The following is a 13,602-nucleotide window of genomic DNA, read 5'->3' on the forward strand; positions in this document are numbered from 1 at the left end:
CTCGTGTGCTCAGGCCTAAATTGAAGAAGCAGCTGGAATCCCTTCAGGACTTAAAAAATATGTATCCTGTTTTGAATCTGAAATGTAGCAGGGAACAGATCAACCAACCCTGTATTTTCAGCTTTATATGCAAAAAGCATTTACGTCTCTGTTTACTCTACTATGTTGTCTATGGATCTGCATCGGCAAAAATACTTTAAGAGTGAGTACAATTGGGGTGTTGGGTGACTCAGTCAGTTAAGCATCTGACTCTTGGTTTTGGCTTAGGTCATGATCTCAGGGTTGTGGGATCAAGCTCTGCATCAGGCTCCACACTCTGCACTGAGTGTGAAGCCTGCTTGGGACTCTCTCTCCTTCTCCCTCTGACCCCATTCCCCCGCCAACAATCTCTTCTTAAAAAAAAAAAAGAAAAAAGAAAAAAGGTGAGTATAATTATCCTGAAATAATCCCTTCATCAAAAGATGACAATTCTTAAAAAGCATGCCACCAGGGAGTGACACCACTAGAATGAAAGGACAATAAAGTTACAATAAATATGGACAGGAAACTCCCAAGTAGCTCTAAGTGCTGCCAAAGGAATTAAGGGGGAAAATTTTTTTTAAGACAAATAAATAAGTGAAATGAAAAGAATAATAAAAGACATGGAATGGCTTACCAGATATAAAACTAAGGAATGCTTAGTACCACTGGTGAAGTCAAGCACCAATGTTAAAGAGTAGGTTTACTAAAGAAAAAACAGTCATGAGCAGTCATACTTAAAGGTTTTTATATATTGTAAAAAAATTTTGACTCTTTTGCTGCGTGTAGCAATACTACAATATACGTTAGGATCTTTATGGCTGCAGATCAATATACCCAAAACTTAACATTACAAAAATTTAGCAAAAGTCTAATAAAATATTTTATGAACTTTTTTGTGCCTATGCAAAAAAAGAATAAAGACAAAAAAAATTTGGAGTTCTAGATTTTTCTTAACCAGGGAATGTAGGCTAGTGAGATTATGTCTGATGGTGTTCATCTCATGTATAATGATTGTATAATTATTACAGTATTCAGTATAAAAGTACCTATTCTCTGAGGTACAGAGTCTAAATTACCTCAGTTAATTCACAAGGAAATCTTATGAATTTTCTAACTTTCTAACACAGTATTATTATGTTGATAAAGGGCAACCACACTACATGGGCACTAGCAGCCACATGGGCTCATTGGAAAGAGGTGTAATTGAACAAGTGTATTCAACTCTGCTTTCTCTTTTCCACCTAGCAGACGGGAGCCCAGCACCCTGCCTCTGAAATAAAGAGTCTGTTGAACATTTGGGACAACTCCTGCTGGCAAATTCAGAGCTAGAAGGAATGTCTACAGGGAGGAATGAATGGCACAGGTCCTACCAACGAAGGGGACAATAGTTAGGACACAAGGGCACAACAACCCCCTCAGTGACCGAACTCCAGTTAGGGAGGAGGTGGCAAAGCCTCCCAGCACCAACTACAGGCATTAGCAGCTGGGAAGGATCCAGACACATAGGGATTAATGGAATAGAGCCAGAAGGAAAATAAAGGGTCAAGGACTCTTCCTAAGGCTTGAAAATGGTAATATTGCCAGATGTAAAGATTAAAATGCTGAAAGAAGACAAAGCCTAAGGACTCATGCCTAAACCTCACTAGGAAACCGGATCGTGACCTAAGGCAATGGCCTAATAATTATGATGTCTCCATACTAAGGGACAGAGAGAGGAGAAAGAGAAAATGAAAAGTCTAACAGTGCTCCCACTTGCCATGATTTTTTATTGTTGCAGAAACAGTCCTAGTAAAGAAATGTTTCTGAAAACAGGATGGGATCTCTCAGCCTTACTCAACCCTGTACTATGGAGCACTTAGACACAGAACTACTGAACACTTGAGAAACAGCTGACTTCTAGGGATTCTGAAGCCAGCCCCACTGTGCCAGGGCTGCCTTACCTCTGCTCGAGGTATGCCAAGGCCTGCCTGACAAACTCCATGCGCACTTCCACGCTGCTGCGGCTCTTCAGGGCATCAGTCGCTGGTACCAACAACACATCTGTCATTTGTTTTACCATGGTCCACATGTCAGAGATGTTCTGCACATAAATGAGACTGTGCGTGACAATGCTGCAGGGCTAGAGAAATGGTCTGGCTCTTCGTAGCTCTGATCTCAAAGGCAGAGAAGGTAAGGTAGAGGAAGAAGTTTAATGTCTTCTGTCTAAGGCCTTCAGGCTTAAGCTCAGTACAGAAGATGCACCTCTGCCCTGCCAGTTGCTGATGAGCACCCTCCTGCCCCAAGCTGGTTTTCAGATCAATTACTGTTCCAGGTCTGACATAACCACCCACATAATTAAGACCACAGAATAGTAAAAGAAACACTGAATCTCAGTGGGTTATCCCTTATGAGAAAGTGAATACATTTATAATTGTCCAAAGCTCTAGGAGTTTAAACTCAAGTAGCTGCATTTCAATCCTTACAAGGTCATGTGAGTTTCTTAAGGCTTAAAATAAAGAGTTTAACCTAAATAATAAAGGTTTTGTCCTCCCAAAGATTCTCCAAGGGCCACTGCTCTTACCCCATTTTGTGAGTGTCGCAACCTCCCATTTTCCTTCCCACTCATTCCCTTTAAAAGACGCCTCCATGACAGCCTCCCAGGAAAAGAACAGGCATTCTCTCCTTCGTGTTACCACCACACAGATGGGACTCACTCTCCCCAGAATCCTTCTAGCTGTAAATCTCCCCCTTAAAAATGGATCCCCTGAACACTTTGCAATATTCTAAAGTTAAGAATCCTTGGGAGATAGCACTGATTGGAGAAAAGCAGGTTTACTTTTTCCAAAGGAAGAGAGAAAATCCTGTTCTCACCGTCTCCCTCAGAAATTAAAACTGTAGAAAATCCCCAAATGTGACTCTTTCTAAGTGGTGAGATGGTAGGTGGATTCTTAACTTTCTTCTTTGGATTCACTTGCATTGCCTTATATTTCACTATTTTTTAAAAAAAGCTGGATGCATCTTTAAGGACTAAAATCATCATCATCACCATCTGTATATGAGTATTTGCTTCCATCCTGCTCTGTTTTTTCCATTCCTCCTGGTCATTTACCAATCCACGCATCCACTTTCTTTCCCCTAGGGGGAGAAAACTGGCCATGGGTAAGAACTGAGGAATAGGATTAAGAAATAAAAATGAGGAGTCACAGAGGAAGGGGACCAGCAGCATACAAAGAATGCTTCTATAGATCACACCTGAGTCAAGTTCAAGGGGCTCCCTGATGTGAAAACATCACCTTTATAATTCAGCTCTTGTAAAAGAGTCCATTAGTCTATCTAAGGAGGAAAACTGGTGAGGGAAGGGTTGAGGCCTGACAGGACTTCAAAGCAATACAGCTCAAGGAGACCTCCTGTGACCATTAATTGATCCTGGCTGGGCCTTCTGAAGATGCATTAAAAATACATGTATGTGGCATCACCATAAAAAAAAAACAAAAAACAAAAAACAAAAAACCTCAATGTTATTTAAAATAAAACTCTGAAGTACAGTAACATTTTATTCCACAGGGCAGGGTGTCTCTTGAGCACATTTCTGCCCAGTCAGCAAGCTGCTAATCCCATCTGATGGCACATTTCTCCTTGGGTTAGCTCCGAGCACTACCTTATCATCCAGCTCCGCAACCGAAGCACAGAGTTCGACGAGGTTAGGCTGCAGGTGCCCATTTACAATCTTCTCATTATAGATATAAATCTGAAAAGAAAAGCAAAATAAGTGGCACAATTTTTTTCTCCTCTTCTTTTTAAAACCTCTTGACGACGTTCTGAAGCCAGCTTCTTCTGCTCAATGGTCAGCAGCAGCTTCAGCCAACATTTCCTTCTTCAGTGTGGCTGAGCCATCCATCCTGCCTAGAGGGCAAAGCTTCTGGCCAGCTTCCCAGATGTGCCTTTGAAATTTGGGTGGCAGTATCAATACACCAAAGATAACTGCTGCCCCATCTTCCTAACACCTGAAGAATAGAAAGAGAGTGGCCCTGGTAGAGGAGGGCCACAGGCATTTCTGCACCTCTCTGCCCAGCATACCCTCCGTCCCAGCAAGCAAGGACCAAAGGGAAAGATGGGACAATGGGAAGATTTCCGCTGCTGCTTCCTAAGAACCAGAGGCAGAATCTGGTAATCCTCCTGGCAAAAGGGCTGAATGGCCCCAAGCCACAGCTGGTGAACTGAGTAAGGAGTGTCAGGCTACAGCCCTCCACATGGGTTAGAAGAGCCATTGCTGCATTGTCTGGAGTATCCATTTCTCCAGGAAAGAATCCCTGCTCCTTAGGAAAATTTTAAGGAAAGGGAACTATGTGATGTTTTAAGTTATGGAAAAATCACTTATTACTTTGATTTTTATTTTAAAATAGCTAAAGTAAATGATTTATTTAAAATAGCTAAAGTAATGGTAAGTTTTGTCTTACCAAAACACTGAACAAGGTAGTAAGGTTAGACAAATTTGGACCCTGCTGAACCTTACTTCCCTCTACTTTATATATCTATCACATAGCCTCCAGGGACGTTACAAAGATGAAATAAAATGGTCTTAAAACTACAAGCTGGTGTTTATTCACTAATGTGCATTTCTTATGGGCCTTCCCTTTGCAAAGTATTTTACTTTGTACAACACAGGACATAAAGATTCTCTCTCCACTGCAGGGGACAGCCCTGTAAACAGATATATGACATAGTGTCCGAATCTAGAAACTAAATTAGTTTCATGGAGTCTTAATTTCACAGATACAGAAGAGACAGTTTCTTTATTCACAAGCTTGTCGTTGCATTAGGCCTGAACTCTGGTGGTGGCTGCGGCAATGGGAGGAGTCAGCCACATAACGAAGGTGAAATGTAAAGGATGGAGATGTAATGGGGAGAGAGAAATCTAAAACTTGGAGGAGAAAATAAATGAAGGCCACTAGTAAAACACAAGGGAGTTGAAAGGAGACTTAAAAAAAAAAAGGCACTTAGAAAATTTTTCTCAACAAGGGGTACAAGAGGGACAGAAGCCCACAACCCTCAATTCTAGAAACAAGACTTTTCCCCTCTTGATATTATTTTGTGCGGAAAAGCAGCAAATTATAATAAAACACACAAGCAGCCAGAACTGTTTTACTCCAAAAGTCAATTCCATGTTTGTATTGTCCCCTCAGGGCAGTTGCAGTCCAACAGCCCCTGTGCTCACCACAGAGTATCTCAATTCATCTCCGTGCTACTGCATACCCATGACATGTAACCAGAACCACAACCCCCAAAATATCATTAGCTTCTCCAGGACAGTATCAGAGAGTGGTAAGTACATTATGCTTACCAAGGCAGAAAAACATTTAGAAAATTTCTATCAACAACAAGAGGTGAAAAAAGATTTCCGATAACACCAACAGCCTACCAAGTAATTCAGTTAATAGAGAACTCCATTTGCTAAGCAGTGCAATTACTCGAGGCTTTACTGTACACGGGCTACTGCCAAATGGAAAATGAAATGTCTTGGTCAGTGTAAAGGGGAGATTTTCATTTCCCTAAGTCAAATATGAGTCATTCTATTACCCAATTTGATGGAATTCTCCGGTGACCTACGTGGTAAAATATTAACCAGTCCTCTCAATGAAAATCCAGCTTGTTTTCAAGGTCTGACTTTCACATGAAGTCTTGGTTCTCTTTTACTCCTCAGGGCACTCACATAGATTTTCCTGGGTTCAATCCTCTCTGAGAGCATGCTCACCTGCCGGGCGTAGGCCATCTCAATGCTATCCAGTGAACTTCGACCTGGGAGTCCCACATCACTGATATAACTTGGCTGTAGGTAAACAAACATGTAGAATTATGATTAAGAACAGCATTTAGTCATGTAAAGAAAAAAAAATTCTACAAACATATACTTGTCTTTTAAAAAGCTATGAGAAGTCGCTTTCTTACTAAGATTTTCTCAAAACGATGAATTTAGGGGTTTCATTAGAACAAAACTCTCTTCTCATGAATACACAAGAATGGAGCAGGCATGAGATCCAACTCAAAAATAATGGGAGGCTAGACAGGCTATAAGGATATCTCAATGACTATTCCTAGAAATGCACATCTTTCCAATATTCGGATCAATCTCAAGCCCCATCTCCACCCCATTCTCTCCCTCCCTATCTTCACACCAGTAAAGCTGTTAGTTATGGGCTTCCTATTTCCATCAGTCATATCAGAGAGCTGAGGGATCGGAGCGTAAAGGGTTACAATTCAAACATTTCCAATGCAAAGCCCACACTAAGAGAACAGCTGCAGATTAACTTTCTCTATCTGAAGATATGAAGCTTGTCTAAGTTGGGCAACCACTGATTCATTGAGCAAACGTATGCTAAGTGCCTGCTACATGCATAGCTGTGTGCAGGTCTATCCCCACAGGGCTGACAACAGGGCAGTCCATAAATCCTGTCTCCAAAGAGTTTACCATCTATGGGGAGAGTGCGACACAAACATATGAAAAAGTTTATTAGACTTTTTTTAAAGAAAGACTAAAGTTAATCTTTAGTTAAGCTTCAATCCCTACTATAAACAAATATGGGTCAAGATTAGGTATGTCTTATTAGATGTAGTCTTAAGTTTGTACTACATAAGTTAATACTGTACTAAAGGAAATTCTTTAAGTTTCTGCATTGAAAAAAATGCAATGTTGTATTCTCTAAAACAAACAAAAAGGAGTTTAAAGCAGGCAGGTTTTCTGGTGAACCAACAAGAAGACAGAAGCAAAACTTCCTGGCACCACCAAAGCTGGCAAAAGGAATATTTGTGTGCACAAGCCCTGAGAGTAGGTAGACAGGAGTGGGGCAGGAGGCAGAAAGGTGAGATGAAGTCCTCAAATTCTAAAAAATGAATGCTGAGCTGTCAGGACACCTGGGTTCCAGAAGGGCCACTCCACTCCCTGTCTTTGGGATCTAGGGCAGGGCACATTCTCTTAGAGCCTCAGGTTCCCATCAGTTGAATGAAGGTGTTCTAGACAACCTCAGAAGGTCCTCCTCAGCTCTTATTTTTGAAATCACTGCTCTTAAAAGCTTTAAACAGTTTACTGAGCTTGACAGATGTTGCTAGCTGGCTAACCAATGACCATTTCAAATCGCTACTTCTTACCTCCAATCCCTGCCACCTTTCAGTCCAACATATGGAGTTAAAGATACCTAACGGTGTGTTGATAAATGTTTAACAACGGGCTTGCGGAAGGGACCTGATGTGTAGCATTTGCTGGTTTCTGTGATGTAAAGACTCCCACCATGGCAGATTTCAAACTATCCCAAGGAGAATCAGCTAGACTGCAAACTTCCTAAAAATTTAACAATAGGCCTTTATGAGCTGACCTCTTCGTGATACTGAATATACCCTTCTGCAGCTTCCAGTGCAGGTGGGAGTAGTGGTAAACTCTGGTTCTAGCCTATGAGATGAAGTACAAGTCTGGAGTACATTTTGGGGACAGCTTCTGCCCTTCCTATAAAGAGAAAATGAAGAGCCTGGCATGGCCTTTCAAGCCCCCTCGACTCCCCCCAATATAAACAGGATGCACAGAGCTACAGCAGCCATCCTGTGAGCCTGAAGCAGGTGATGCACTAAGGATGGTAGTGTACCAGGACAGAGAGGCACTGGGTCGCTGATGGCACCACAGAATCACTGAATGAAGGCCCACACTCTCCATACTCACAGACTTCTTGTTAGGTGAGAAAAATGTATCCTTACTCAAGCCGCTGAAACTGGTATTCTGTTACTAGCAGCTGAAAATATTCCTATCTAAAATACCGATTAGCGAAAACCATCAGGTTATAATAACAGCTATACTTATTGAGCACTACTATATGCCAAGCACTGTCTTAATTCCTACAACCCTATAAGATAATGTACTTTGACACTCAATTTTATAAATGAAAACACCAGAGCACACAAGAGAACAGCTTGCCCAAGGTCACTCCAATAGGAGGCAGTGGGGCTATGCTTTAAGTGCACAGTCTGGCTCCACAATGTCTGTCCGGGAGCCCAGGGCAACTTTCCAGAGACAGCCAGCCATCAAAGAACAAGACAGTAGTGGTTAGAAATCCTGGCTCCACTACTCACTAGCCATGTGATCTTGACTGCATATAGTGCTTCTTGCGAGCCTCGGTTTCTTTAGCTGTAAAACAGGAGTGGTAATGGTATCTACCCCGGGTCTATGACCACTATTAAGCAAGGAGAAAAACAGCATCTACATCACAGCATTGTTGTGAGAAATAAGTAGACAGAACTCAGCAAAGGGGCCAATAGTTGGCCAAAAAACACTAGCTATTAACACTATGTAAACAAAAAATAAACCACCATAATTAACAGAGGAATAAACCCTATTACTGAATGACAATGGACGGATACAGACACTACAGAAACATAACCTAAAATATTTTAATTTGTGCTGGCTAGAACCTCTCATCTCATTTTTCTACAACAAACACAGAACTCCCCAGTAGCTCATTCTCTCCTTCTGGACTAATTCTGAGTGTTCCCAGTAACAGAGTTCTATTAGACAGCCAGCACCCTTCTGGAACAGAACTAACCATATGAAAGTTGATGATCCAAAAGTCTTTTTTAAAAAATAGAGCACTAAATCTACTTAACTCCAGTAGCCTACCTAAGGGGAATGGGTAAGAGGGTAAAAAGGGGAACATAACACTAAAAACATGTCTGCAAGGACACAGTTGTTTCAGCTACATATACGTAAACAGCCTTGAGAAACATTTTCCAGTACTAAAACCTAATTTTTAAAATAACCCATTTATAAAGTAGTTGGTTTTCAGTCTCCAAATTTCCATTTAAATTAATTTTGCCTAATGTTGTTTTCAAAGTTACCTTTCCTTCATTTGCCCTTGGCCAAGTCTCCATCACACCACACATAAAGTCAATTATCCCAGCAAAAGGATGTGTACATGCACATTCCTGAGGAGAGGAGCCAGTAAACATTCACTAGAATTTCAAACCCGGGGGCTGCCTGAGGGTTGGGAAAGCAGCTGCCAATATGTTGTGTGGGAACAACATTTCAGATCCCTTGGACATTTGGGTCTCTCTATATTGGGACCTGATGGCACAATTGGAATGACAGGGGCAGGGAATCAGAGACCAGAAAGGCAGAGAAGATGGGAGGGCAGGGCCAGAGAGGGCAGCAAGGGGCTCACCCGAAGTCTGGAGACATGGTAAGTGAAGAAACAGCAGCCTCTGGGAGCACAGATATGAGAAGAGTCTTCTCAGAGTAGACAGTATTTCCAAAACAGTAAGAAACATTCCAGACCAGGTATGAGGTGATGGAGGGTGGCAGCAGAGAATCACAAGCTTTGTTAAACAACTACTTTTATACAAAGAATATCCAGATATAAATAAAACTCTTCTCCCAAGGAGGACACATTCTGGTTAGGAAGAAAAGAATGTAACTAGCATTCTTAGCAAAATAAGTATGGAGTAAAAAATATATATACATTTTAGAAAGAAGAGTTTTAAATTTCCAAGTATAATATTTGGTTTATAGTATATAAGCAAAATAGAACCAAAGTCCAACTGGGGACCAGAAGATCCAGGTTCTTTTTTTTTTTTTTTTTAAGATTTTATTTATTTATTCATGAGAGACAGAGAGAGAGGCAGAGACACAGGCAGAGGGAGAAGAAGGCTCCTCACAGGGAACTCGATGTGGGCCTGGATCTCGCAACCCCAGGATCATGCCCTGAACCAAAGACAGCGCTCAGTCGCTGAGCCACCCATCCCAAGACCCAGGTTCTAAATGCAACCCAAATGTGTGACCTTCAGTAATGACACCTAACTTCTCTGGAGCCTCATTCTTCATAGACATATTGGCAGTGGGAAGGAATTCTTGGGCCATTTAGACAATGAAACCTATAGAGCCACTAAAAAAATGGCAGATACCTACACATACTAACCTACAGAAGGCTCCAAAATAAGTTTAAAAAAATCAAAACATAATGCTAAGTTGTAGAATCTAATATATAAAATGGCATCACTTATGGAATAAATTGGTAGTGATCAGATGAACTTCTATATAGAAAAGCACATGAATACGGACAGGGAACTGGCAGGCCAGCATGTGTGCCACTGTCAGAGGTAATTGGGTGGGAGGAGGAGAAGAGAGGCAAAATTTTCGAAAGTGCATCTACGTACCTCTACTATCAAATACTGTGCAAGAAGGTGCTCATGTATAATACATCATGACATAAAAATGAAGAGTCTGTTTGGGCTTTTTAAACTTCTTTTTGAAAGAATAGCAGAGTACTTTCTATACTTGAAATCCTACTCACATTCCAATATGCGAAACAAATCTCACTCCAGGAAATAACCAGGGAGCCATAAAGTACAGTACGGAATCATCTAGTTGAGTTTTCCAGTTCAAACTCTGTTGGTCTCTATTTGACTATAATCCACTGAATCTAAAACATCACATATTATAAGACATTTATTTAGGTACCACCAGGAAAGGAAAAATTCTGTCAACTAAATTATGACACTAGATTTAAGACATACTCTGATTTCAGAAATGTTAAATGTAGAAAAGTTTTGTGACAGGGAATTGATGAAATTTGGTCTTAAGTCAATTATCAAAATAAATTATATTCGACACTCACTGTTCATATATCACAGGGTGAAATGATACCTTCACTACCTGTAATTAAGCTCAACTTAGCTTCTCAATGGAGTCTGTTGCTTGCTAGGCTCCATCATTCGCCAGAGGATGCATTAAAGAACCATCTTCTGGGGTGCCTGGGTGGCTCAGTCAGTTAAGCACCTGATTCTTAGTTTTGGTCAGGTCATGATCTCCCAGATAGAGCTCCCAACTCAGCAAGGAGTCTGCCTCCCCTCCTTTGCACCCCCCGGCTCATGTGCACACGTGCTTTCTAATAAATAAATCTTTGGGGGAAAAAAAACCTATATATTAACTATATCTAATACCAACCCAGGCACTAGACTGGACTAAAGTTAGATAAAAATGGACTTTTCAATATTGTTTTAAAAGTTGGCTAAAAAATATCAGGGATTTCCAGGACTTCTCAAACCCCATGTGCTTTCATAAGAGCAGTGCGCGCTGGGGGTGTTCGTTCTTCCTCCCACTAACCACATGCAAGGATGGCACAGAGGTTCCAGAAGTCTCTTTTTTGCTTCAAAGCACATGGTTTTTATTCAGACCACAGCTTGAAAAGTTATTAACAATCTTTCAATCCCTCTCTTCCTTTAAAAATTATACCTTTCTTCAATCATATCCTAAGGAAAGCAATTTCCCAAATTGAATCTTTGCTATGGAAACCTCATTAAAACTTGTGGGAAACAGTTATCACCAATGTGTCATTGCTCTTCTGTTATCAGAAGGCTTAGAGGTAAAAGGTTTCAGGAATCCACCATATCTTAGTTCACTTTTGCTTTTAAAAGAAGGTCCCAAGGAGGCACCTGGGTGGTATGGTTGGTTAAGTGTCTGACTCTTGATTTCAGCTCAGTTCATAATCTCAGGGTTGTGAGATCAAACCCTACAACATGCCCCACTCTCAGCATGGAGTCTGCTTAAGATTCTCCCTCCCTCTCTGCCCCTTCTCCCACGTTCTTGATCTCTCTAAAATAAATAAACCTTAAAAAAAAATGTCTCCGGTGTCTCTTTATATTAAATTATCCAATGTAAACATTTTCCTTCAAATGTTAAGGTCAGTTCAAAATGATCAAAAGCCTCCTTCCTAACTAATGACTCCAGATGCCAACAACCTTATTCCTGACCATAAAGTGCCCAGAAAAGAATGGTGTAGATGGCAAGTCATACTTCTTTAATTATTTTTTTCTACCTATACACAAAGATTTCTTTCATTCCTAGAGATACTTTCCTTATAAACAAAGGGAAATCCCTAAAAGGGGTCCCCTAAGGGACATATCAATCCTGAAGTGATTATAAAATTTTGATGTGCTTACCACATACTAATACACACCAAATACTAACAACCACCATAAACACTGCTAGAACATGCTGTGTGTACTTTCTTTGCTGTCACTGGCAAAGCACTTCATGTGTTCCACATTCCTTAGGACGCTTCTTCCAGAGAGGCCACTTATAAAAAAGACACCCAGGCCCGGAAATTCCAAAGCCTACTACCTCTGGCCTTTAAGCTATGTGGTTTCCTATAAATAGGGTAGAGGAAAAGCCTGCCCAAGTGGAGATAACATTACCTTTCCATTATTTTGAAGAACATTATAAGGAAAAAGCCTGTAGAAATGGTTAAAATTTAAAAAGGTGAAAAATACCAGGTGTGGCAAGGAAATGGAACAAATGGAATTCTCACATACTAGTAGGTGGTGGGAGGGTACATGGATACAACCATTCTGGAAAATCGTTTGGCAGTATCCACCAACAATGAACACATGCATATCCTCTGACCCAGCAATTCCCCCCTTAGCTGTACCCAACAGAGATGAAAACATATGTTCACCATAAGACACGTACAAGAATCTTCACAATAGTACTATTTATAAAAGCAAAGAACTGGAAACTATCCAAATGTCATCAGACCAAGAATGAATAAGCATATTGTAGTTATACTGTTCAGCCATGAGAATGAATGGCCACAAACGATATACAAATTGTTCAGCAAAAGAAGCCAGAAACAAGAGTACATAGTGTATGACTTTATTTACATAAAGTTCAAAAAGAGCCAAAATTAATCTATGATGTTAGAAGTTAGGACCATGGTTCCCTTGGCGGTGGTGGTAGCAGTGGTGAGAAGTGGAAGGGAACATAAGGAGGATTGTTGGGGTGCTGGTAATAGTCTGTCTTTAACTCAGTGCATTCCATTTGTGATAATTCACTGAGCTACATACTTATAATGTATGCACTTTTCTGTACTTATGTTCTACTTCAGGAAAAAAGTTCAAAACAATAGCGACAAACTGACAAGGTTCCAGAAAATGGCGATTCCCTAGGTAACCTGAAAAGAGAACAATCTGCATCCCTTGCCAGTTTTAATAGCAAAGCTATCCATTCTGCTAGATTATCACAATAGAGAATAGCAAAAGTATCAATAACTCTCTTCCAAGGGGACTTGAGGTCAAGAAAGAAAAGTCTACTAAATAGACTAATCTATTTTTAAGAGAAGAGCAATCAAAAAAGAACATCTCATTAGCAGCTTATAATTACTTCCAAATCCCAATACAGACCACAACCTATTAACACCATTTCAAAAAATGAAGCTTATAAAACCATGAGCTGTTCTACTTATCTGTCCAAACTCACAGGAAGTTAAGAAACATTGGGCTGGCCAAGGGTTTTATACATTAGTTCTTTCCCAAAGATCTGATCTTAGTCTTTGAAGTCTCTGAGTTTAAGAAATGTGCCACAGGGTCCTTAACAAGTAATTTCCTGAGACAAATGTCTTTCGCATTTGTTTAGCTAATAGAAAAAAACTGGTTTTTAAATCAGGAGCAGGCACCTGGGTGGCTCACTGGTTGAGCATCTGCCTTTGGCTCAGGTCGTGATCCCAGGGTCCCGGGATTGAGTCCCACATTGGGGTCCCTGAAGGGAACCTGCTTCTCCCTCTACCTATGTCT

General features: G+C 40.7%; 1 protein-coding gene across 3 annotated transcripts in view; it reads right to left on the reverse strand.

Annotated features, from left to right (window-relative positions):
- Positions 1-13,602, reverse strand: part of NUP93 (nucleoporin 93) — a 108,455-nt gene that overhangs the window by 16,247 nt on the left and 78,606 nt on the right. For all 3 annotated transcript variants that reach the window (XM_025446941.3, XM_025446942.3, XM_049104148.1), the window contains 3 exons: positions 5,753-5,827; positions 3,659-3,748; positions 1,962-2,101 (listed from right to left, as the gene is read on the reverse strand). In XM_025446941.3, coding sequence (XP_025302726.3) covers positions 1,962-2,101; positions 3,659-3,748; positions 5,753-5,827 — 305 coding nt within the window. The remainder of the gene's footprint in view (positions 1-1,961; positions 2,102-3,658; positions 3,749-5,752; positions 5,828-13,602) is intronic.

Source organism: Canis lupus, chromosome 2, assembly GCF_003254725.2.
Source record: "Canis lupus dingo isolate Sandy chromosome 2, ASM325472v2, whole genome shotgun sequence".
NCBI classification, from domain to species: Eukaryota; Metazoa; Chordata; class Mammalia; order Carnivora; family Canidae; genus Canis; species Canis lupus.